This window comes from Kogia breviceps, chromosome 19 (genome assembly GCF_026419965.1).
Source record: "Kogia breviceps isolate mKogBre1 chromosome 19, mKogBre1 haplotype 1, whole genome shotgun sequence".
In the NCBI taxonomy this organism is placed as follows: domain Eukaryota; kingdom Metazoa; phylum Chordata; class Mammalia; order Artiodactyla; family Physeteridae; genus Kogia; species Kogia breviceps.
In genome coordinates, this window is record NC_081328.1 from 39,760,463 (window position 1) to 39,785,067 (window position 24,605).

Consider the following 24,605-nt stretch of genomic DNA (forward strand, 5'->3'; position numbering starts at 1 on the left):
ATCTCCCTGCCAGGCGGAAGGCGGATGGCCCACAGTGGGGAAGGGAGGAGGTGGGTGGATGCGGAGGGCCGGGCTGAGCAGCTGGAGGGATTCTCTCCAACTCAAGCGCCTGCGTCGGTCGGTGCTTCTACGAATGAACCCAGATCCCGGGCTTCCTACAGAAAGCTTCCTCTGCCTGAGACCTTCTTTCCCTACACCTCCTCCTCACCGGTCTAACTCTTACGCAGCGCCTCTGGGCTCCGCTTCGGCTTCAGCTGCCCCAGCAAGCCTTCCTCATGGGCTCTTCCGCACCCCACCCCGCCCCAAGGTGATTGCGGCCCTCCTTTGTATTTCATCCCACCCCGGACTTCAAGCCCACCATTCACCACTCGTTGGGGGCAGTCCTTTATCTCCGCCGCTGAAATCTGAGATCCTTGAGGGCGGCGACCCCTCGTCAGCACTTAACCTCTGTATCCCAGCACCAGCCCAGTGCCCGGCCTGTAGGAGGTGCACAGTAAACGTTTGTTGAGTGAACAAAAGGTGTGCAGAACAGACTGAATCGGGGAAGCACTTAGGAGGGTCCTGGCCCGATCCAGGGGTGAAGAGGGGAAGATCTGGCCTGGGGTGGCAAGACACCAGAGAGGAGAGTGACTGCCAGGGACGCTCTGGGCATCAAGGCCCGTAAATAAATTAAGGCCTCTGGCAAAGTGGGGATAAAGTTTCGCAGCGGCAACGCTTCTCTGTGGCAAAGGCTGCAGGCTGCCCAGGCAGCGTAAACCTTTTCCAGCCCCCTTCCTAACAGAGCTTCACTTTAGTTGGGGAGTTTCTATTTCTTCCACTGGATCTCAGAAGACCTAGAAGGCATCATTGATGCAGGACTGAAACCCAATGGGGTCGTTTCACCCTGCCGCAGGGAAAGCCTGATGGCGGGCGCTGCCTGAGCCCTTCCCAGTGCCCGCCCCTCTGCCGAGCGCTCCGTGTGTATTAACTCATTTGATTCTCCCCATAACTCCACGGGGTGGGCATTAGTATTATTATCCGGGGCCAGGACTAGGTGAGGCCAGTGAGAAACTAGCCTTCGGGGCGGGCGGGCGAAACATTTAAGGGAGTGCCGCCCCGAAACGCTCTTCAGCAATCAAGATAAGTAATATTTTGATACAATTCATTTTACCTGGATTCTAAGATAACCGAGAGATTTATTTTGATTACTGCGTTTTTGGTGCTCCCTGAAATTTTTGGGCCAAGGCAAGCGCCTCACTCGTTTCCCTCCGCTCTCATCCCCATTCTGTTGACCTGAGCTGTCACAGCCACTAGCCCCTCGCAGCTAGGGAGCACTAGGAAGGTGGTTCCTCCTAATCCATATGTGCTGTTAAGTGTAAAATACACATGGGATTGCAAAGGCTTAGTATTAAAAACTGTCAAATAGCTCCGTAATTTCCGTATTAATTACGTGTTGAAGTGGTATTTCAGATATCTGTTTTTGTTTTTTTGTTCTGTTTTTGTGGCCGCGCCGCAGCTCCCGGTAACCCCGACCAGGAATCAAACCCGGCCCCCACGACCCCGACTCCTAACCACTGGACCGCCAGGGAATTCCCAAGGTATCTTGAGTTAAAGAAAATATTAAACTGAATTTCACTCGTTTCTCTTTATTTTCTAACGTGCCTAAGAATATTTAAAGTTAAGAATATTTAAAGTGTGTGAGGGAATTCCCTGGAGGCCCAGTGGTTAGGACTCGGCGCTTTCACTGCGGGGGGGCCGGGGCCCGGGTTCCATCCCTGGTCGGGGAACTGGGATCCCGCAAGCCACGCAGCGGCGCTGTTAAAGACTGAAGTGCTGCTGAGAGGCCGAGCAACTTGCGAATGTGAAACAAAGTCAGGGTTTGCATTCAAGCATCTCACTAAACACTTGGGGCCTCGGGTTTTTTTAAATTGGGGATCATGATTTTTTAACTGGGGATAATGATAATGCTTCTCTGATTAGGGGACTTGTGAAGCTACGCGTGGAAATGCAAGCACATGGGAATGTCTTGATAAGTACACTCTAGGGAAAGTCACTTGTTGCCTGTAAAATAGAAATAATTCCATCTTACAGTGCTGTCAACTACCTCCACCTACCCACCCTGAGCATTCCTGTTTCACATCCCACTTCACCTGGTCTTATTTCTCTGCCGGCTGCCAAGTCGTTATTGACACCTATGATTGTCACGTGGCATAGACAGACACATAGATACGGACACACAGACACATAGGTTTGTAGGTCTACTCACACATATTCAGATATGAGTGCCGTACTGCTCTTCACCTTGATGGTAAAGGTTTTGTTTGCTGCTCTTTCCTCAGCACCTGTGGTAGTGCTCCGTATGTACTTGGCACTCGGTGAATATTTGTTGCACGAATGGATGAAGGTCAAATGAGACAATGTGTGATGTGCTTGAGAAGGCTCTTCAGGCCCCCCGTCCCATGAGCCCTGTTCAGATCTGTGTGCATCAGACCACCTTCTGCTCAACTCATTTGGCTTCCCTGAGAAGGAAGGGGTGGCTCTGGTCCGAACACCCCAACCATCTTGTTCATCTCTCACTGGCCTCCTCCTTGTCCTGCTTGGTGTTCTGGCCATCTGGGCAGGTGTCTCAGTCCCCATCCTGGGTTGGAGGCGCCCTGAGGGCAGGAACGGCTTCTGGCCTGCCTCTGTCTACTCCCAGCACCTGCCCAGGGGTGTCACATCACTTACAGGTGATTAATGACAAAACAAGTAAGAATAAATATTTGCAACCCCAATCACAGAAAAAGTACTTACCTTTCTAACACATAACGAGCCCCTAGAAGTTATTATAAAAGAACAACCCTTCAACAGGGAAAAAAATGGGTGAAGGCCAGGCACAGAAGTATTTTCCATGTCACAGAAAATAAAAAGTGGCTCTAAATAAATTCCCTCATCTCCCCGCGCCCCCGCCCCCGCCCCCATTCTTATCCTCCCGCCCGGGCCCGCTGGCTGCCCTGACCGGGACAGTCTGGTCAGCTTCCAGGTCAGGAGGCCAACATGAGCGTTGCATCAAGGAGTTCCAGTCCAGAGGCCAAGAAACCGTTCGTGGGGCTCAGATCTACTCACCGACGGTTTGTTAGTGCCTCTGTGTGTGAGCCAGGCACTGCTTATGGCACATTCCTGGTCACAATCTCATTTTACCTTTACAGTACCCTGAGGAAGTGTTATCACCCCCAAGTCTCAGAGGGGAGAGAGGCTGCCTGACTCACCCACGATGCTTCCAAAGGTCTTCCAAGGGCAGAGGTCTTCCCCCGAGGCCCGGCAGCCAACCGTCAGGCGCAGCCCTTGGCTCATCCATTCTTGCTGAGTGCCTCTGACAGGCCAGAGCTGTTAGGAGTTTGGGGTTATAATAACAGATCGCCGTTGTAGATTTACAGGAGAACATTGACAGTACTCATCGTCAGGGAAAATCTACAGCCTTTAGGGTCACTTTCTAGGAATCTGTTCTAGGCCCTTGCTGCTCAAAGTGCGGTCTGTGAACAGCAGCGTCCGCATCGCCCAGGAGCTGGTGAGCAATGCAGGATGCAGGCACCAAGTCAGACCTCCGGTCTTAGTTTGATAGGGCTGCCAGGGCTGCCAAAATAAAATGCCACAGGCTGGTGGCTTTAAGAACTGAAATGGGGCTTCCCTGGTGGCGCAGTGGTTGAGAATCCGCCTGCCGATGCAGGAGACATGGGTTCGTGCCCTGGTCCGGGAAGATCCCACATGCCGCGGAGCAACTAAGCCCGTGAGCCATGGCCACTAGGCCTGCGCGTCCGGAGCCTGTGCTCCACAACGGGAGAGGCCACAACAGTGAGAGGCCCGCATACCACAAAAAAAAAAAAAAAAAAAAAAAAAAAAAGAACTGAAATGTATTTTCTCACAGTTCTGGAGACTGGAAGTCCCCGATCAGGGTGCCAGCCTGGCAGGGTTCTGGGGAGATCCCTCTCTTGGCTTGCAGATGGTGGACTGCCCTCCCTCTCCTCATGTGTTAGAGAGAGAAGGAAATAAGCTCTCTGGTGCCTCCTCTCATGGGGGAGCTAATCCCAACAAGAGGACCCCACCCCTCATGACCTCTTCTTAACCTCACTGGCCCCAGAGGCCTCCCCTCCCAATAGGGCTTCAAGATACGACCTTCGGGGGCACAACTCAGTCTGTGACCCCTACCGAACCAGACTCTGCATTCTAGTAAGGTCCACAGCGGACCCCTGTGCACATTAAAGATTGAGAAGCACTGATTTTTAAAGTCACACACACTGGAAAAGAAATGGCAGTCGGGATAATCTCTCTCTCTCCTCATAATCTCTCTCTCTCTCCTCATAATCTCTCTCTCTCCTCATAATCTCTCTCTCTCCCCTCATGATCTCTCTCTCCTCATGATCTCTCTCTCTCTCCTCATGATCTCTCTCTCTCCTCATGATCTCTCTCTCTCCCCTCATGATCTCTCTCTCCTCATAATCTCTCTCTCTCCTCATAATCTCTCTTTCTCTGTCCTCATAATCTCTCTCTCTCCTCATAATCTCTCTCTCTCCTCATAATCTCTCTCTCTCCACATAATCTCTCCTCATAATCTCTCTCTCTCCACATAATCTCTCCTCATAATCTCTCTCTCTCCTCATAATCTCTCTCTCCTCATAATCTCTCTCTCCTCACAATCTCTTTCTCTCTCCTCATAATCTCTCTCTCCTCATAATGTCTCTCTCTCCCCTCATGATCTCTCTCTCCTCATGATCTCTCTCTCTCTCCTCATGATCTCTCTCTCTCCTCATGATCTCTCTCTCTCCCCTCATGATCTCTCTCTCCTCATAATCTCTCTCTCTCCTCATAATCCTCTTTCTCTGTCCTCATAATCTCTCTCTCTCCTCATAATCTCTCTCTCTCCTCATAATCTCTCTCTCTCCACATAATCTCTCCTCATAATCTCTCTCTCTCCACATAATCTCTCCTCATAATCTCTCTCTCTCCTCATAATCTCTCTCTCCTCACAATCTCTTTCTCTCTCCTCATACTCTCTCTCTCCTCATAATGTCTCTCTCTCTCTCCTCATAATCTCTCTCTCTCCTCATAATCTCTCTCTCCTCATAATCTCTCTCTCTCCTCATAATCTCTCTCTCCTCATAATCTCTCTCTCCTCATAATCTCTCTCTCTCCACATAATCTCTCCTCATAATCTCTCTCTCTCCACATAATCTCTCCTCATAATCTCTCTCTCTCCTCATAATCTCTCTCTCCTCACAATCTCTTTCTCTCTCCTCATACTCTCTCTCTCCTCATAATGTCTCTCTCTCTCTCCTCATAATCTCTCTCTCTCCTCATAATCTCTCTCTCCTCATAATCTCTCTCTCCTCATAATCTCTCTCTCTCCTCATAATCTCTCTCTCCTCATAATCTCTCTCTCTCCTCAAAATCTCTCTCTCTCCTCATAATCTCTCTCTCCTCATAATCTCTCTCCTCATAATCTCTCTCTCTCTCCTCATAATCTCTCTCTCTCCTCATAATCTCTCTCTCCTCATACTCTCTCTCTCCTCATAATCTCTCTCTCTCCTCATAATCTCTCTTTCTCTCTCCCCATAATCTCTCTCTCCTCATAATCTCTCTCTCTCCTCATAATCTCTCTCTCCCCATAATCTCTCTCTCCTCATGATCTCTCTCTCTCCTCATAATCTCTCTCTCTCCCCTCATGATCTCTCTCTCCTCATGATCTCTCTCTCTCTCCTCATGATCTCTCTCTCTCCTCATGATCTCTCTCTCCTCATAATCTCTCTCTCTCCTCATAATCTCTCTCTCCTCATAATCTCTCTCTCCTCATAATCTCTCTTTCTCTCTCCTCATAATCTCTCTCTCCTCATAATCTCTCTTTCTCTCTCCTCATAATCTCTCTTTCTCTGTCCTCATAATCTCTCTCTCTCCTCATAATCTCTCTCTCTCCTCATAATCTCTCTCTCCTCATAATCTCTCTCTCCTCATAATCTCTCTCTCTCCTCATAATCTCTCTCTCTCCTCATAATCTCTCTCTCCTCATAATCTCTCTCTCCTCATAATCTCTCTCTCTCCTCATAATCTCTCTCTCCTCATAATCTCTCTCTCCTCATAATCTCTCTCTCTCCACATAATCTCTCCTCATAATCTCTCTCTCTCCTCATAATCTCTCTCTCCTCACAATCTCTTTCTCTCTCCTCATACTCTCTCTCTCCTCATAATGTCTCTCTCTCTCTCCTCATAATCTCTCTCTCTCCTCATAATCTCTCTCTCCTCATAATCTCTCTCTCCTCATAATCTCTCTCTCCTCATAATCTCTCTCTCTCCTCATAATCTCTCTCTCCTCATAATCTCTCTCTCTCCTCAAAATCTCTCTCTCTCCTCATAATCTCTCTCTCCTCATAATCTCTCTCCTCATAATCTCTCTCTCTCTCCTCATAATCTCTCTCTCTCCTCATAATCTCTCTCTCCTCATACTCTCTCTCTCCTCATAATCTCTCTCTCTCCTCATAATCTCTCTTTCTCTCTCCCCATAATCTCTCTCTCCTCATAATCTCTCTCTCTCCTCAAAATCTCTCTCTCTCCTCATAATCTCTCTCTCCTCATAATCTCTCTCCTCATAATCTCTCTCTCTCTCCTCATAATCTCTCTCTCTCCTCATAATCTCTCTCTCCTCATAATCTCTCTCTCCTCATAATCTCTCTCTCTCCTCATAATCTCTCTCTCTCTCCTCATAATCTCTCTCTCTCTCCTCATAATCTCTCTCTCTCCGAAAAAAAAAAATTAAAAAAAAAATGGCAGTCGGTGGTCGATGTGTACATATATTACTCTGTACGTTTTCTAAGGAAGATTCAACTGGCTTCCTGGGCCAAACGAACGGCTACGAGGTAGAGAGAACTTAGTGTATACGCCAGTCCCCTGACTGAGTACTTCACACATTTCATCTTACTTCTCACTCTCACTTACTTAATTCTCAGGATGCCACTATGAGGTAAGTATCTCCATCCCGTTTTACAGAAAAAGAAGTTGAAGCTGACAAAAGATGAGCCTGTCCACGGGCTCTCACGGGGCGATGCTAAGGCCAGGCCTAAAACGTCATCTCCCCCCGTCAATGACCTCGGTAGGGCCATCCCCAGACCAGCAGCATTCTCATCCCCCGAAAACTTGATAGAAAGGCACATTCGTGGGCCTCAGCACCCGAGACGCACAGAATCACAAAGTCCGGAGCGTAGACCCCAGTAACCTGTTTTATCTGCGGGTGGCGTTGTGTTTCCACGGCTGCGCGCGGCGCGGCGCGGTGCGGCGCTGCGCTGCGCGCGGGTTTCTTCCACACGGAGACCACTCGTTCTCTTCTCCACCGCGGTGAACGGAAGAAAAGTCAAACACAGAGCAGGCAGAAACTCCTCTCTACTCCGTGGGCTTTGTTTTGTCCCCCCAAGGAGATAAAACGATTTTCCCCCCGCTGCCCCAACGACAGACGTGTAAAAAAAAAACAACAAGCTCGCAGGAACACGCACTTCCTTTTCCCTCGCACTACTCACGCCTGTTCTCGAAAAACGACGCTAACATTCGTTAATGTCAACTACTCACTTTAGACTACTAGACAGAGAAAGCTGGCACGAGGAAACTTTGAGAAGACCAGAAACAGAGAACAACAAACTGCATCCTTTAACTGTCAAACACTGCACTACAAGAAAACGAAAGAACAGAAACAAAAACAAAAAACAGGGATCACAGCTCTTCTTTTCAACAATTCCAATGCTTCCCCAGACGGGGTGCACCGGTCCTGGAAATACTGCAATACCAGGTCGATGCGCGGAGCGGACGAAGCAAGCTCCTACTCCAACTCCTTACTCCAAAAATCCGTTTAATGTGTCGTTCTCGGATAGAGAACGTATCAGATATTAAACTGATAAGAACAGATACTACACTTGATCTTAGCCAAAAGGCCGAGAAGCGATACCCTACGGCCCTGCCAGCCCTCTCACCGGCCTCCTCTCATCCATATTGGACTCAGTGTGACCCCTGTCACTGCTCACTCGAGGTCTCACTTCCTTTGCTTCGGTGACAGTACTGTGGGTGGCACCACACCACACTCTCGTGAAGATTTTTTATTCTCTACATCGTAGAAGAGGAATTCTGTACCTGCGGTAGCTTCGCCGTCCTCGGGCTGAAGCGCCGTTTTTAATTTGCATGCCCCGCCCTTTCCGCGCGGGTAGGTAGGTGTAGCCGCGCGGGTTGATCCGCCCAGCCCTCGGCACCGCCTCGGCGCGCATGAGCGGAGGCCGGGCTGGGGCGGACCTCTTCTTTGGCACCAGCTCTCGCGTAAAGACAGAATTCAGGGGAATTGGGGTTGGGAGAACAGAGGAGGGCGTCTGTGGAAATGATTTGCAGCAGACTGGTCCGAGTACGAAAAACGTCATCTGGTCTTCACTGTGAAGACGATAGGGTCCCACGGGCTGACTCTGTCCAGGCAGAAGACCCAGTCGAAGGCCGGGAGTCCAGGAGTGCCTGTCCCGTGTCGCCTGGCAGGGGCTGCAGAGAGAACTTGGGACCCGAGATCGCGCCCTGCGAGCACCGCTGACCTGGTTGTCAGGACCCCCGCCCTGCCCCGGCTGCAGGCCACTAGGGCAAACTCCTTCACCTCCAGAGCCTTAATTCCCCAGCTGAGAAGTGGAAACCTTAGTGCCTACCGTGTGGGGTTGAGGGAGTATAAAGGGAGCTCATGAGGCGACCTTAGTTTGGTAGTCTAGAATGTGGGCCCTAGTGTCCAGCGAGGTTCCAGTGAAGGCGTCATGGCTGTGACACTGAAACAACTGAGCAACTGTGTTGCCTGTAACAACACAATAGGAAACATTTATTGTTTGGGCCGGGCTTTGCGCTAAGTAGCTTTCCTTATATCAGACTTTCAAAGTTTACCTACAGATGGAGCGGTTGACACAGAGAGGGTGAGCAACTTTGCCCAAGACTACACAGCTAGTTAGCGGAAGAGGTCGGATCCATCTATGAAGAGCACGGGACCTAGAAAAAGGCACCAAAAAGAAAGAGAAGTTGTTCTTGTGTGTCCCGCCCACTATGAGAGTAAGTGTTGCTGAGCCTGACACACAGGTCTGTCTGAAGAGAGACAGGAACGAGCTGTCTGGTGCAGCGGTTAAGAGCAGAGACTTGGAACACCTAGTCCCTAATCCCTCTCTACCTGTTAATTATCATGTGACCTGGTGCATGACTTGGCCTCCCCGCTTAACCGTCTGTCTTCGATGTAGCCACATTATCTGTAAATTGGAGATAAGGAAATGAGAAATCCCTAGACATAATCTTAAGAATTACGAGACATGCCTGGAATATGGTATTCCTGTAAGTACCAGACATAAGGGAAAATATCGCAGGCAAGTCACTTCTCTGTAGCGTACCCTCTTCATCTAGAACACGAGAACAGTAACATACAGTCCCGCGCTTAATCTTCCCTCATTCACCCACCTGGTTTTATTTTACTCCATAGCACATATCACCTGACATCGTATACATTTATTTGTTTATTGCCTCCTAGCCTAATAGCATGTAAGCGCCAGAGCAGGGAACTTTGTCCGTTTTGTCCACATTTACCTCCTCAGTGTTTAGAATAGGGCCTGACATAGACTAGACACATGAACACATGAATTTGGTTGAACACACGAATGTGTAAATATTAAATAATGCGATTTGTCCATACAGAAAGAGATTAGCAGACCTCCTGGCTTGTGGTAATTATTACGACCCTCACTGTGTTTCAGTACATTTCTGCTCGCTTCCATGTTTATCAGGTCATCTTGTGCTCACCAATTTAGCTTCCTAGGTATTTTGATCTTTAGAATGAGGTACCTTGGATTGCAGACATGCACGTTCTGGCATTGCAAAGGAGTATCTCCCTTTGTAAATTAACGACTTAGCATTCTAACTCATGCACCAGCTTCTTGCGAGTTTGGTTAACGTGAGTCGGTGCCCCTCAGCCAGCTCACATCCATGTGTACAGACCAAAGTGCCTATAAAAGTTCAGGCAACACCAGCACGTGGCTGGCTGGTGAGCCTTTGTCCAAGTGTCCTACAATCTCAACTAGGGACCCAGTTATCATTGCTGCCAGGGAGTTGGAAATGATAAGCCAGAGACAGAGGCTGGAAGAGCACAGAGAGCCTTCTCAACCACCGCCTGTTTCCCACGGCCTTGCCCAACCATCATGTTATCAAACTTTTGCATAGTGTCCAGTGTTATCTCTTACTATGAGCAAGGTTGCACAGCTTTTCACGTGCTTGTGCTTGAGACCCGTTATTATTATTTTCTGTGAACCGCACGTCCCTATCCCCTGCCCACCGTCTTTTGAACTGCTGATCTTTTTGCGTTTCCATCTCTAACCTACTTCACATTTGCCCTAGCATTTGAGTTCAGGTATAGATCTGACTTTATCTTCTCTGGACGGCTACCCAGTTGTCCCAATATCGTATCTGAAACAGTCCATCTTCTCATCAGTTTCAGATGCCAACTTTATCATATTAAAAAGTGTGTGTATATACATACATATATTTATATCTATCTATACACGTTGGACTTCTCTTTTTCTTAAAAAAAAAAAAAGTCTTCCGATATCCTGTTTTTACGGGTCTTGACTCAACTGATTCTCTGGCATCACACCTAACTCTGTGCCTGTCACCGTGTGGGTCCTGGGATCACGCAGGTGAACGTGACCTCGTTCGGCCCCGGGGTCAGCAAGGGGCGTCCGACGTGTCCTTCCATTCCCCTCCTCTGGCTGCCACTCGACCACATCCACTGCTCTTTGCTGCCGGGGAAGCCTTGCACACTCAGATAAGGTCTGCCCATGCCCGGGCTGCCAACTGCCAAGTGCTTCTAAGTGTTCCATCCCTGGGCATCAGAGGTCTGCTGGGTGCCATGCCAGCTGAGGAGGACAGCCTCTTCAAGTCCAGGCCCCACTGTATCTGTTTGTCCTGGCCCTGCAGCAGCCCCGCCTTCACCTCAAGTTTTACCCTGACCTCTTGGACAGCTCCCCCAGGTTCTCTTCATCACTTGTCAGCTTTCCCTCGTTGAAGAGACAGGGAGGGAGAGACCCTTTCGTTTTCTCTGACCTCCTCGCCCTTCTCTCGGACCCCGCCCTCTCGCCCTCAATCCTCCTTTCTCCCGCCTTCTCCTTTTTCCCACTCACAAAACAAAAGCTTCCCCTCCTGTGACTAGCAGCAGAACTGGATCACTCTGTCTGACTTTGCACAGTCGGAAAGGGAGATCGTTTTGCCCGGCAACGTGATCGGGGGTGTGCGGGGACCAGCAGACCCACCCCCTGCCTCCCCACCCGCCCGCCCCCACCCCGAACGTGCTCGGGGGTCCTGGCGCTACAACGTACGAGTCTGTGTGCTGGAGAGCAAGTTTCCTGTCCAGCTAGACCGGATCCATCAAGCCAGTTAGACTCCACCAAGAACCGGGCTTTTCAAAACTTGCCTGCCATCACGGAGGCCAGCAAATCCCCACATTTTCTTTTCGGCCTTTCAACAGGCCCCAGCAGAAGGCATCACACCTCCATAGCGATGCCTGATTTTGTCCATCCCAAGACGCCCATCTTTTTCACGTCTTTACATCTCAGAAACCAGGACGCGTCTTACGTTCGGTGCCAGGAGAAAGCACTGTCGCCCGTTTACATCGCAGCACGTCTTTCTTTGTCTCTTTCGTCCTGTCTTTCTTAGGGCTAGGTAAAATAATGGTACCTCTCTCACAAAAGATGGCATCTTAAATTCGTGAGCTACCGTAATAATCAAAGCCTCTGTTTACTGAACCCGATGTGTGACATGGATTATTTCCTGCCATCATCACAACACCTCTAGGATGGAGGTGTTCTTACCCCTACCCTGCAGGGGAGGAAACTGATCAGAGTGGTGGAGCCGCTGGATCACATTCGCACGCCTGATAAATGATGCAGCCGGTATTTCATTAAGATTTACCTGGCCCACGCTTCTAACTACACCCCGTTCTTTCCACAACGAAAGATTCTGGGTCTTGTATAATAAACAACAAGCTCTATTAAAAATGCAACGTGCAAGTGGCTGCAATCAGGTTGACGGCACGGGAAGTTCCCTGAGGGCCGATAGGAGTTAAAATCCAAATTGACAGGGGGTGGAGTGGGCTACGGAGTAGAATCTAGAGCTGGAAGGAGTTCTGAGGTCAGGGGTGGGGCTGGGAGAGGCAGCGTGCGCACAGGGAAGGCCTGAGAGGGGCTCAGAAAGGGAGACGAGAAGCGGGGAGGGCGGCGCAGTCTTGGCCGATTTGCCCTGAAAAATCCCTCCTCTCGCAGGAGGACTGGCTCAGAGGGCTGCAAACGGTTCCCCAGACGCAGCCCGGCCCACCTCCCCCACCCTGAGCGTCTCCACGTCTGAGCCCTGTTCTTTCTAAGCTAGGAGGACAGTAAGAGGGAAATCGACGGAGGAAGAGATACCAACAGGAACCCGCTTCCTCTTTCGCCCATTTAATGACTGAGACAGTCAAGTGCCTTTCTCTCTCTCTCTCTCTCTCTCTCTCTCTCTCTCTCGCTCTCTTAAAATAGGTACTTTCCACCTAAATGTCTGCAGAATTCGTTTATAGGAAGATCAATGTGCTGTGAAAATAAACGTCCAGTGACAAGCCTCCATTTCATTTCTTGTATCTGGAAACCCTTGTGTATCTGTTGTTGCAAATGACATCCCTGGGTGCTAGGACGAGGAGAAGGGAGTAGCACCTCTTTGAAAAAGGAAGAAAGTTTTCTAGCAAGGCTCGGGTCCCGCTGGCCCCTCAGCAGAGCTGGGGCACCCCTAGCAGCTGGCCACAGCCAGATGCCCACTGTGACGGCGGGCACTTCCCAAGCATCCTATAGTGTCTTCCAACAACCTTCGGAGGAAAGGCTCAGAGACGCCGAGTGACCTGCCCAAGTTCCCCCCGGGTAGTCGGTGACACAGGCAGGATTGGACCTGAGTCGGTTGGACTCCAGAGCGCTACGATGACTCCACTAGACTGGTTGCCTGAATTGACAGACAGACTCTCTGCCTGAGGTTCAAACTCTCCGTCTGAACCTGTTTTCAGGTTCAAGGGCTGCACCCTACACCCTCCCCTCCACCACCGGCAGCGTTTGAGGCTGAGGCTGGGTCGAAGCCCCTTCGTCACCTATACCCTTCCTTCCCTTGCTTCCAGTCGGACTCGGCCTCTGCTGTTTCTAGAAAAATCTGTATCTCTGGGGAAAGACCAACAGTCAACCCAGTCCCTGCCCCCAGAAGCCTTCCTGGGCTTCATGAAATGACACCCTCCCCTGGCCACTCCACCTCCTGGAGACCCCAGGAGTTCAAGATGAGTAGTCTCCCCAGAATGTGCCACTTACTTTGGCCTGGGGTTATTTGGGTTGAAGGCAACGGAGGCCCCAAAGACACAGGAAGAGCTTTTTACCTCCCCCTCAACTGCCTAAAAGAATTTAGAGAGGGGGCCTGGCTCAGAGAGAGTTATTCTCCGAGACAACTTTTATCTGAGAGACCCATCTATCTGCGTAGCAGGGCAAACATCCCATTACCAAACGCCTGCCCTTTCTTTTTGTCCCGGGGACCCACCCACCCTTCTCTGCTTTGAAGCCCTAGGCCCTTATCGGATTCCTTAGCTCAGGACGGCATATAAGTAAGGGACCCAGCTGCCCTCGGGTCTCATATCCTTATGGGATCCCCGAACATGTGTCATCAGACTTGTTTTTCTCCTGCTAGTCTGTCTGATGTCAACTTGGTCATTAGACCAGCCAAAGAACCTAGAAGGAAGGCTAGAGGACGAACTTTCCCTCCCCAACAGGATGCAAATCGGGTAGGGTAATAAATAATACCAACCCGTAGCTGAGCAATTTTATATTTCATTTCACATACCTCTCATCCATTGACCCATGTGGGTCCCGTGTGAACCCCGTGAGGAAGGTCACAAGTGCTACCCTTCCGGTTTTCCAGGCAAGGAAACTGAGGCCCAGAGAGGTAAGCTGAGTCCAGGGCCAGAGGAAGAGAGAGAGAGGGTAGGCCTGAGGCCAGCATATTAAATCCCCAGAACCAGGGTGCTTTCGAATGAATAAGCCACTTTGTCTTCACAGAGCTCAGACCCCAGTGAGAGCTGGCTGGGTCTCGTATTGTCTTTCTCTTTTTTTCTTTCGTGGCCGCACCACGCGGCATGCGGGCTCTTAGTTCCCCAACCAGGGATGGAACCTGTGCCCCCTGCAGTGGAAGCGCGGAGTCCTAACCACTGGACCGCCAGGGAAGTCCCTGTACGTTCTCGAGTCAGCCCACGGCGGGGGGTGGGGGTGGGGGGGTGGGGAGACGGAGGACTGAGGGAGGAGGGAAGGGAGGGGTCGGCAGAGGGCCAGATGAGGAGGCTGGAATCCTGGGAAGGGTAGGAGACAGAAACCAGAGAGAAAAGCCAGACCACTTGGGGACTGTCCCCGGGGTCCACTGAAACTCAAGGCTAAGGTGGAAAGGTGTCTTCTACCTGCCCAGGGCCCTGGAGAGAAAGGTACTACTTTACAGATGCCCTCTAGGAGGCTTGGGAAGAACGTCCCCCTCCTTCCCCCCAAGGCAGGCGGGGCGGGGGGCGGGGCGGGGGGGGGCGCTGCCCGGTTGCCCCGGTAGCGGCCGCACTGTGAGGTGGTTCTGGTCACAGGCCAGGGGGTTGAGGTGGGAGGAGACGGAAGCGGTGGGGGCAGCGGCAGCCTCCTGGGCTCTGCCTGAGCCCAGCCCCTGCCTGGGGCCTTCTGTCACCACCACCATCATGGGCAGCGCGTACCACTGGGAGGCCCGTCGCCGGCAGATGGCTTTGGACCGGAGGAGGTGGCTGATGGCCCAGCAGCAGCGGCAAGAGCAGGTGCATGAGAGGGGCCCCGCTCACCAGGGTCCCTCCGGGGACACGGAGGGGATGGGGAGGGAAGACGGACCCCAAGGAAGCTGCCTATTACCTGGTGAATGTTGTTGTGCTTGGGCTGGAGGAAAGCAAGGTCCTTTGATGTCTTGGATGGACCGTAGGAAAGCAAGGTCCTTTGATGCCCTGGGTGGACCGTGTGTGTGTGTGTGTGTGTGTGTGTGTGTGTGAGAGAGAGAGAGAGAGAGAGAGAGAGTGAGAGAGCGAGAGAGAGTGAGAGAGAGAGAGAGAGTGTGTGTGTGTATTGGGGTGACTCAGCTTTGCTGTTGTACTAGGCTGAGGCCTCACGTGGGATTGAGGGGTCAGGCTCGGGAGGTCCTAAAGCTGCGCTGTCCAGTAGGGTGGCCACCAGCCTGTGTGCTATAGCCCTTGAGACGTGGCTAGTGAGACCGAGGAACTGAATGTTAAATGTTACATACATTTAATTTATTTAAATATACTCCTTAAAACAAATTTTCATTTTACGTACCGGAACATTTTTAAGTATGTTTGGAACAACGTGGATATGCGACTCTACTTTTTCGACTGTAAATTATCTGAACTCTACATATAGATCAAATATTTTAAATCAAAATGTAGCGTCTAAGTTAAGATGTGCTGTTGAGTATAAAATGCCCTCTGGGTTTTTTTTTTTGCGGTACGTGGGCCTCTCACTGTTGTGGCCTCTCCCGTTGTGGAGCACAGGGTCCGGACGCGCAGGCTCAGCGGCCACGGCTCACGGGCCCAGCCGCTCCGCAGCACGTGGGATCTTCCCGGACCGGGGGCACGAACCCGTGTCCCCCACATCCGCAGGCCGACTCTCAACCACTGCGCCACCAGGGAAACCCGCCCTCTGGGTTTTGAAGACTTAATACAAAAACAAAGACTATAAACTATCTCATTAATATTTTCCTATTGGTTTTACGTTTTGGCTGTATTGGGTCGAATAAAATATATTATTATACTTAGTTTCACCTATTTCTTCTTACTTTGTTATGTATGCGGCTAACAGAGCATTTTAAATTATATATGGCCCTCGTTATATTTCCACTGGACAGTGCTGTTTCAAAGCATTTGCAAGAGATTATTCTTTACCCTCTGGCACCGGCAAACGGTTTTCAGCGCGCGCGCGCAGCTCCCAAGCTAGGAGGTAGGTGGCCAGAGGCTGCTGTTTCCTGGGCAGGGGCTGTGCCGGGGGCGGGGGGGGGGCACTGTTGCTATAGAAACAGTCCTAGGGTGTGGGTGGGTGAGGGGAGAGAGCTCAGGCTCCAGCCTCAGCCTCCAACTCCAGGGAACAGAGACCCTCCAGCCACCTCCACCTCTGGATTCCCTTGCGTGCGTGTGTGTGTGTGTGTGTGTGTGTGAGAGAGACTGGGTGGGGAGGGAGGAGGATGCCACTTGCGGGGGTGGTTCTTGACAGAAACTGAAGAAACTCCAAGAAGAGGAACGGCAATTTGAAAAAAACCCCCAGCCATCTCGGGAGTCGCCGCAGGAGTCGCGGCCACCGCCGGCGCCATCACAGTCGCCACCCGCGCAGTCGCAGCCGCAGCCGCAGCCTCCGCAGGTACCCGAGCGGCCGCGGCCGCCGTCGCCGCCTCCGCCTCGGCCAAAGCCACAAAATGCCCAAGACCCTCTTACTCAACGCACCTCCCGGTACATTCTCCAGGATTCCCAAAGGCCGGGCGCCCACAAGGACAGATCCCAAGGAGGGGTGATGAACCCTCAAGGTGCAGGTAAGTGAGATGCCCGGGAGCGGGAGATACTGAGGAGCTAGCCCCTGGCTAGAGTCCAGAAGCCCCATCTGTCAACCCCGCCCTTTGACCCTCCCTGGCACCCTTCACCTTTACCTGGGGGGTGGGGGGGGGGCTCACCCTCTGAGTGGATCTGCACCGAGCGAGAGCTGCAGAGAAACCCGCTGACTTCCGCGGAGGGTGGCTCAGAAGTTGTCAGTCCCTTCTCCGGCGTGAGGGTGACAGACGGGGTCCGGGCGGCCAGAGGGTGGGATAGGAGGTGTAGGCTTAGCAACGGGATATCCTGAGCCCCGGGGGGTCTGGAACAGGGAAGCACCCGTCGTCGTCGGCTTCCTAGTGGAGAATGCTCGGTGGGGGCTGGGACTTTGCCTCGCCCCAGCTAGGGGCCTTGGCCTGCCCCCAGACAGGTGGTAAAGAGTCCAGCTGTGGCACGTTCCATTCTCAGGAACTGCCAGATGAGTAACGTGTGCTTCGTTTCATCAACAGGTTTCAGGAAATCTGGCCCCGATACACACACCAAGTACCCACGATTCACGGTGAGACGGACTCAGAGTGTGAAAGGCAGCTACAGTTCGGCGGCGGGTCTGAGTGTGCTTGCGGGTTAGTGCAGGTGGAGTCTAGAAAGGCTTCCTTGGCAGGAATCGCGAGAGGGGACTGAAGTTATTCAGTCACTTCTGGATGGCCCGTTTCTCCATTCCATGCCCCCATAAAAATGTCTCCGTAGGCCCTGTTGGCTCAGCACTCAGTACTAAGCGAAGGAGCTGACCATCTAGTTAGTTGGAAAGATAGGACAGGTGCCCGGGAAGCAAAATCAAGGGGCCGTTCGAAACGCTGATGGGGTAGAGCCAGCTGGAGCGGGAGGACGGTGAGACGTGAAGTCAGAGGTTGTGGTCTCAGTCAGGATCACCGCTCTCTGGTAGCTGCCCCACCCATAACATGAGACTGATAATACCACCTCCTCAGTCGAGCTGTCACGAGGACTGAATTAAAAGGGAGAGCATCCAAAGCACCTGGCTTACAGCCTGGCTCATTGTAGACCGTCAAAACCCAGGAAGGGGCTTCCCTGGTGGCGCAGTGGTTCAGAGTCCGCCTGCCGATGCGGGGGACGCGGGTTCGTGCCCCGGTCTGGGAAGATCCCACATGCCGCGGAGCCGCTGGGCCCTGAACCATGGCCGCTGGGCCCTGAACCACGGCCGCTGGGTCTGCGCGTCCGGAGCCTGTGCCCCGCAACGGGAGAGGCCACGATAGTGAGAGGCCCGTGTACCGAAAAAAAAAAAAAAAAAAAAAAAAAAAAAAAAAATCCCAGGAAGACTCTTTTTTTGAGAGACTTGAGAATTACATAAAACAGGGTAAGCTTTGGAAAGAAGCTTTTTTTTCCTGACTCAGGTGCCAAGGATGGGAGAACCTGATCCTGGCCCTTTAAGATGAGGACTGGGCTGCTACATTTCGGCTTGATTACTCTGGCTGCGGAGGGCTTAAGACAATGTTCTGAAACCAGCAGGCCCAGGAGCTGCTAACTAACCTGTTTTGCCTCCTGTCTCTCCCTCTTCTCAGTCAACAAATTACATCCAGCAGTGGTGATTCAGAGACAGACCCCCAAGACCCCACTGGCCATCAGCAAACATCAGATGAGCAGCCCCATCTTCTTACCTCCCAGCAACATCTCCACTTCAAAAGCCAACCCCTCCTGATCCACTCTGGCAGGGGAGGCTAGCTGGGAATAACATGTGATCTCTTCCTGGAAAGAATCAAGAGACTGGCTGGGCTCCCTGAGACCGAGACCCACGAAGAGGATGGAGAGAGGGTGCGAGGAGAAAGTGGAGGGCAATTCCATGCTTCTCCAGGCAAAGCCAATGGGAGAACTTGGCCTTGGGCCCCCCGGGTCTACAGCTCCACTACTGGCCCTTATTTAGCAGCGATAGGCCTGCTGGGGGCTCAGGTTTACGACTCTCACTGGAGCCACCAGCCCTTCCTCCCGGCCGACGCTTGCTGAGATGCATCCCGGGGAAGCGCGGGTTGCATCACACCAGAGCAGACCTGGGACCTGGGGCGGCATCGGGAAGAAGTGGCAGGCAGGGGCCTCCCCCAAGTCCAGTGTCATGCCTGGTCCACTGTGGGCACTCGGCTGTTGCACGGAGGATGGTTGGAAGGGATGGAGAGAAAGAACTCAGAGGAAAGGAGGACTGTAGCCTCAGGCACAGGACACCTGACCTTGGGAAGAGGGGGACTTGCCCCCCCCACCCCCAAATCCACAGGCCTCTTCCTCCCTGGGTCTCGGCCTTTCCGTGTAGCAGAGGCAGCCAAGAGGCTCCGGAGGCCCCAGGCGTCCCCCTCACCACTGCCTGAAACTGACACCTGGGGTCCCCCAGCCCTGCTCCCTCTTTCCACTCTTGACCGGTGAGGGGGACGCCTGGGGCCTTTCGTTGTAGCCTCGCCTTTGGGTGAGACTGAAGGAGCCTCTCAGGGCGGTGTCTCCTGAGAGGAGCAGCTGGGGGAAGCGAAGGAGACGGGGCGCACGGAACAGGAGCATTCACGTCGGGAGGGACTCAAGAGATACACAACGCGGGAAAGGCAGAGAGAGCGAGCTCCTGGGAGCGGCCTCCCAGAAGGCAGAGAGGCAGGGCGTGTTCCCGAGGGGCTCGGGGACCGGGGAAGAGACCGTGACGCCCACCTGGATATTAAGAAACAGGCTGTGAGATGGGGAGCGTCCACCAGCTCCCTTCCCACTCACGGGAGCCTTTTATTTTCCTTTCTTAAACATTGTTAAGCACAGTTGATCGACTCCAATATAAATCCATTACATGTGGCGAACTCCACCCAGCGTGAGCTCCAGCCCGGCCCTCGTGGACTTCCGTGCTCTTACCAGCACCACCTCGACGCCAGTCACCCAGGCGTGAAAGCGTGCAGACAGCACGACCTCCTTCCTTCTCCTCATCCCCCCACCCCGGCCGGCTCCTCACCAGGTTCTGGCCCCACGTCCCCTTCTCTGTCCTTCCTACTGCAAACTCAGCTTTCCCTGCTGCTCAAGCTCACCTCTCTGCCTGTCTGAGTGATGGAAACCGTAACCGCCTTTAGTGAGCAAACACAAACTCCTGCTCGGCTAAAGAAGCTGGGGGTTGGTTGCCTGGGGCTTCTCGCCATCTGAGTGACAGCAAAGAGGGGACGGCCTAGACCCTTCCCGACGGATATGCAGCTCCGTCCTGGCAGTGCCCAAAGGAGAGCAGAGGCCTCTGGGAGCACAGGGTGCCCTGGGACTCGGCTGGGGGTGCCGCGGAACCCAGCAGTTCGGCCTCACCTCTGCGGGTTTGACCTGCAGCTGCGCCCACCGTTTGACCTGCCGGTGTCCCCTCACATGGGCTCAGGCTTGTGGCCTCCTTCCATAAAAAAAAACCTTTTTAAATGACTCTGGCTTTGTCTCTGTTTTTCCTGTGCAGGCCCAGGGGGTGCCCGGTGCCTCCCTTTCCCTCCCCTCCCCTCCCCTCCCCTCCTACTTTGGTTCCTGCTATGAAGAGAATAATAAAACTCTTTTCTGGAGAGGAGAAGCTTTAGCTGCAGAACAGCTCTGACTTCCTGGGGACCCAGACAGTCTTTAACCAGGAAGGCTGCAGAGCCAAAGGGCCTTGGCCAATCTTGCTGTCAGATGGGTGGGGTGGGGTGGGGTGGGGGTCGGGGGGACAAGTTACCAGGCGGGAAGCAGGCCATCACCATCACTTTGTCACACGACCAAAGCAGGGCGGCGTAGGAGAGCATCTACGGTTCCCTAAAAGGCCCTGGGGACAACACTGGCTGTCCCCCAAGTCACTTTCTCATTACCAGGTGGAGAACTTGGAAAGGATCCATGTATTAAAAGCCAGACAAAATGAAAGCTTTTTCTCCACATTCAGGCAGGACAAAGGTCTTCCCTGGACGAGCTGGGCAACCAAGGTGCTCCGCACAGAAAAGCGTGGGTGCCACTCCATGCCTCTGAGGCAGCTCTGAGCAAATGTCAGATCAGACTGTCCTCAAGACAGACCAAGGGGAATATCTGGGGCTGGCCTCTAGAAGAACCAAGCTTCCGTTCCTGTGGAAATCAGAGAGGGTGTGAGGGTGTGAGGGTGTGTGTGTGTGTGTGTGTGTGTGTGTGTGTGAAGTTAACGTCCACAGAAAGCTTCCTCTGCTGGGGGTGAACAGGGGGAGGGTATGATAAAGCAGAGATTTTCCTTTGGCAAAGTCACTCTCGTCCTATTGGGTGCCACGGAGTGGTGGGAGATACAGACCAGGCCGGCAGGTGCCCGGAGCTCGACGACAGCAGACAGGTCACGGCGGGCGAGGGACCAGCAAGTGGGGCTTGGATGCGTTTCCCCGGCAGTCCACGTATTCGTAGCTCTGGAAGACCAGCTGCTCTGAATGGCTCAGGTAGGAACAGGTCAGGGTGCCCCTGGAGAGGAGACAGGGCTTTTTTTTTTTTTTTTTTCTTCCCCAAACAAAACCACACCAGTTTTATTTGGAAGATTACAGAGCTTGAGCCTTCACCCCACCACCCAGCTTCCACTTCCACCGATGTAAGGATCTGCAGTTGGGGTAGGAGTGAGAGAAGGAAGCCGGGAGGGGAGGACAGAGACCTGGTGGCGGCCGAGGAAAGGAGTAAGATGGCGGCTGCAGAGCTCACGCCACCCTACGCGTGCGCCTCACTGTCTTTACTCCCGCACCCCACAAGGGTCTGGGAAGAAGAGGAAAGCCCTGGCCCCGCGCTGCTCTCTGCGGAGGGCGGGCTTCCTCAGACCGGAGCCGGCCCTCCCTCCGCTCCCCGCTCTGCCGAAGCTCCTGGGACAGCTGCTCCCCCAAGGGCTCCGGGCACATCCGTGGCTGTCCCGTCAGTGGCTCGTAAGCAAGGTGGCCCTTAGGGGAGGGGCTGGACCCGCTACCGCCAAGAGCCGACACAGACTCACGGGATTCGCTGCGATGACTCCTCCCACGGGGGGCAGAAGTGGGAGAGGGCAGGTACCAGGGCTCCAGGCCCTACTTACTGGATGTGCAGGAGCACGTGGTGGACTTTGATTTTCAGCCAGGTACAGATCTTGCTGAGAGAGACACACACACACACACAGAGACAGAGAGACAGAGACAGAGAGAGAGAGAGAGAGAGAGAGAGAGAGAGAGAACCTGGGCCCACGTTTCACACACTGAGCAGCCTGTCAGACAGCTCGGAGGAGACCCGCAGTCCCAGCCCCCCTTTTGCCTCCTTTCCATCAGGGGCCCCACAGGCCACCCCCACCCCTTCCCTCTCCCTCTGCCCAAGGTGGGCATGTCGCCCCTGCTGCAGTATCACTCCTCCAAGCCCCGCCGGTTTGGCCCAGGCACGGGCTGGCCTCTCCCTTAGTAGAAAACGGCGAGTCAGGCTCAAGAGCCCAAGGTCATACATCGTGAAGTATTAACCAGATTCTAGCCTGGCTTTCATTCCAGTCCAGCTCCAAACAGGCAGAGGCTGGGGGCCCTGAATGCTTGTACATTGCAGTCTTGGCCACAAGAGTGCAGGCCACATGCTGACTGCAGGGTTTGCTAAGCAATCAGAACGTCTGGTGGGAATTCAAAGTGGGTTTCCAACCAGCAGAGAGGCTAAGGGAGAAGGGATCAAGGGCTACTCACTATGTGTTTTCATCCCATATCCTGTTGGCTACTGTATAAAACATCTGTCAACCAAATGGGTATAGGGTTAGCCCCAGCTCCAGCCACCCCTTTCCTCCCGCCACCCGCGTCCACACCCCTGTGGGCAGGGCTGGCCAGCAAGAGGGAGTCACCTGCTCACTGGCCAAAGGGCCGATGCGGAGGAGAAGGCTGTGGGAGACCTGCCCCACCACGAGGGACAGGTGCAGAACCTCAATGGTCAGCTGGGTCACAGCGATGGGGTAGTAGTTGTTATTGGAGATGCTCAAGATATTCTGGCGAGGAAGACAGGGAAAGGAAGGGGTTAGGGTAGCACCAGCCTTGGCAAGAAGAAGTCAGACGGTTTCAAAACCCCGCAGCCTGACTGAGCCCCACCCCCCAATGTGGGCCTCGGCTGCCCAGGCCCCGGTGCCGGGAGCCCCTCGGAGGGGCTCTTAATGGCGAGGGGTCACCTTTCACTGAGACATGAAGCTGACTCAAAATCCAGTCTCACCCTGCAAGGCTCTCTCTGTTCAGTCCTGCCCACCCAGGGAGTCTCAGGCACACCACCCCGACTGCACCCAGGGACACCCTTCCCTGTGTGGATCTGTCTCCTGAGACACCAAAACATGGCTGTGACTGCCTCTTCATGATCTTCTCCGCCCTGTCGACTCCTCCTGCCTCAGCGATCCTGGCATCAGCTATTAGGCCCTCAGTAAAGGCATAGGAAATATAACTAAAATTAGATTTTCTGCTCAAATAATGTTCATTTACGTCTGATCTCACCTACACACACACACACACACACACACACACACACACACACACACACACACACACAAACTTGAAAAGAGGACTTCCCTGGTGGCGCAGTGGTTAAGAAGCTGCCAATGCAGGGGACACGGGTTTGAGCCCTGGTCCAGGAAGATCCCACATGCCTCGGAGCAACTAAGCCTGTGTGCCACAACTACTGAAGCCCTTGCGCCTAGAGCCCGTGCTCCGCAACAAGAGAAGCCACCGCAATGAGTAGCCCATGCATTGCAACAAAGAGTAGCTCCCGCTCACTGCAACTAGAGAAAGCCCGCGCGCAGCAACGAAGACCCAACACAGTCAAAAATAACTAATAAATACATTTACAAAACGCGAGAAGACTGGATCTTCCATTCCCAACCTCAAACTGTAGGAAAGGTCCTGTCTGAAAGGAAGACTACAGGGAAATTCCCTGGTGGCCAGTGGTTCGGACTCAGCGCTTTCACTGCCGATGGCGAGGGTTCAATCCCTGGTGGGGGAACTAAGATCCCACAAGCCGTGAATCGCGGTCAGAAAAAAAGAAAAAAAACCTCCGGAAGGAGGCAGAGGAGTGAAGTGCACAACTTCATTCCTCCACTTTTCTTCAGGACTCAGGCAGTGACAGACATGTCCACCAGAGGGCAGCATCTGCCACTTTCCAGCCCTTGCCTTGGCCCTGGGTGGTTTTGGGTGAGTTGCCTCTCAAAGGGCCCCTGGCATGGGAAAAGGATACCTAAAGTTCCCTTTCCCACATTTTTTCTTTTCACACTCATTCTAAGTAGTAGGTGTTTCCTCCATTTGATTCTTGAGGAATTAAAGCTGGGATTTGAAATACGGGTCTTTGTGATTCCCAGGCTGAAGCCGTTCCTGGGCATCCACTCCCCCAGCCCATCCCTACTCCTGCAGACTCCTCTCCTCTCTTCATTTGTGCACTCAGGCAGGTACTTGGTTGGGCTGCTGTGGAGACAAGGATGTCCTCAGCTGCTTTCTAGGTGAGCTCCATCCATCCTGTACCCTCCCCTACTCTAGAGCATGGGCTGGCCTGGGGAAAGGGACCTGGAATCATCTAAGTCCCTAGTTACATGCTGAGGAAACTGAGGCTCCCGGGGGAAAGTGGCTTTTCCACGCCAGTCTACTTGGGAGGACAGGAGACTCATGATGACTCTCAGCCCAGGGTTTCAGCCCACTAGGCCTTGAGGGGGGCCTCTCTCTCCAGTGTCATCTGTCCCATGGCCTCTGTTTTTCTCCTCCAAGAAATCCCTCTTCCTCGATAAAGGCCTGAGGGTTGGGTACTGCCCAGACCTTGCCTAGAAGTGCAGGGTTTAACAGGCATCTCTGCCAACCCCCAAGGACCCCAGACCAGGAAACTCCCAGCTAAGGCTGGATGCTTGGTTCCCATACACAGGGAACCCCCTTGAGTACATTTGATCATTCCATCATGCAGTCGTGAATCATGAAAGATTTCCTGATTGCCTACTGGTGTGGCAGGCACAGTGCTGGGCACTGCAGAGCTGTGGATGAGAAGAACCAGCTCCTGGGCTCCGCGTTTAGTC

At 53.0% G+C, this 24,605-nt stretch overlaps 2 protein-coding genes, 1 long non-coding RNA gene and 1 other non-coding gene across 5 annotated transcripts in view; 1 reads left to right on the forward strand and 3 right to left on the reverse strand.

Annotated features, from left to right (window-relative positions):
* On the reverse strand, positions 1-16,923 carry LOC136793166 (uncharacterized). 2 transcript variants are annotated; one of them, XR_010838059.1, is made up of 4 exons: positions 16,762-16,923; positions 3,228-3,345; positions 2,246-2,701; positions 1-477 (listed from the first exon to the last, which is right to left on the reverse strand). It is a non-coding gene; the product is annotated as an uncharacterized lncRNA (long non-coding RNA). The 2 variants fall into 2 exon arrangements; XR_010838060.1 differs by lacking the exon at positions 16,762-16,923 and adding an exon at positions 8,122-8,141.
* On the reverse strand, positions 7,747-7,937 carry LOC131747173 (U2 spliceosomal RNA). The gene has a single exon (XR_009332803.1). It is a non-coding gene; the product is annotated as a U2 spliceosomal RNA (small nuclear RNA).
* Positions 14,669-20,044, forward strand: CCDC200 (coiled-coil domain containing 200). Its single transcript, XM_067020744.1, has 4 exons — positions 14,669-14,857; positions 16,311-16,623; positions 17,128-17,177; positions 18,196-20,044. The coding sequence occupies exons 1-4, from the start codon at positions 14,765-14,767 to the stop codon at positions 18,220-18,222; spliced, it is 483 nt and encodes a 160-aa protein (XP_066876845.1). The 5' UTR covers positions 14,669-14,764; the 3' UTR covers positions 18,223-20,044.
* The window catches only part of LOC131746702 (transmembrane protein 106A-like), a 9,034-nt gene continuing 3,773 nt past the window's right edge, over positions 19,345-24,605 (reverse strand). The window contains exons 3-6 of the mRNA XM_059048332.2: positions 22,419-22,559; positions 22,267-22,310; positions 21,648-21,701; positions 19,345-21,058 (exon numbers count right to left, since the gene is read on the reverse strand). Of these exons, the coding sequence (XP_058904315.2) occupies positions 20,938-21,058; positions 21,648-21,701; positions 22,267-22,310; positions 22,419-22,559 (360 nt within the window). The 3' untranslated portion in view covers positions 19,345-20,937. The remainder of the gene's footprint in view (positions 21,059-21,647; positions 21,702-22,266; positions 22,311-22,418; positions 22,560-24,605) is intronic.

What these genes read in the sequence shown, in the direction of transcription:
- CCDC200 (XM_067020744.1), top strand. Translation starts at nt 14,765, where the DNA reads ATGGGCAGCGCGTACCACTGGGAGGCCCGTCGCCGGCAGATGGCTTTG. An exon ending in GATGAACCCTCAAGGTGCAG is followed by an intron (nt 16,624 to 17,127) that starts GTAAGTGAGATG and finishes TTTCATCAACAG; the next exon opens with GTTTCAGGAAATCTGGCCCC. An exon ending in CCAAGTACCCACGATTCACG is followed by an intron (nt 17,178 to 18,195) that starts GTGAGACGGACT and finishes CCCTCTTCTCAG; the next exon opens with TCAACAAATTACATCCAGCA.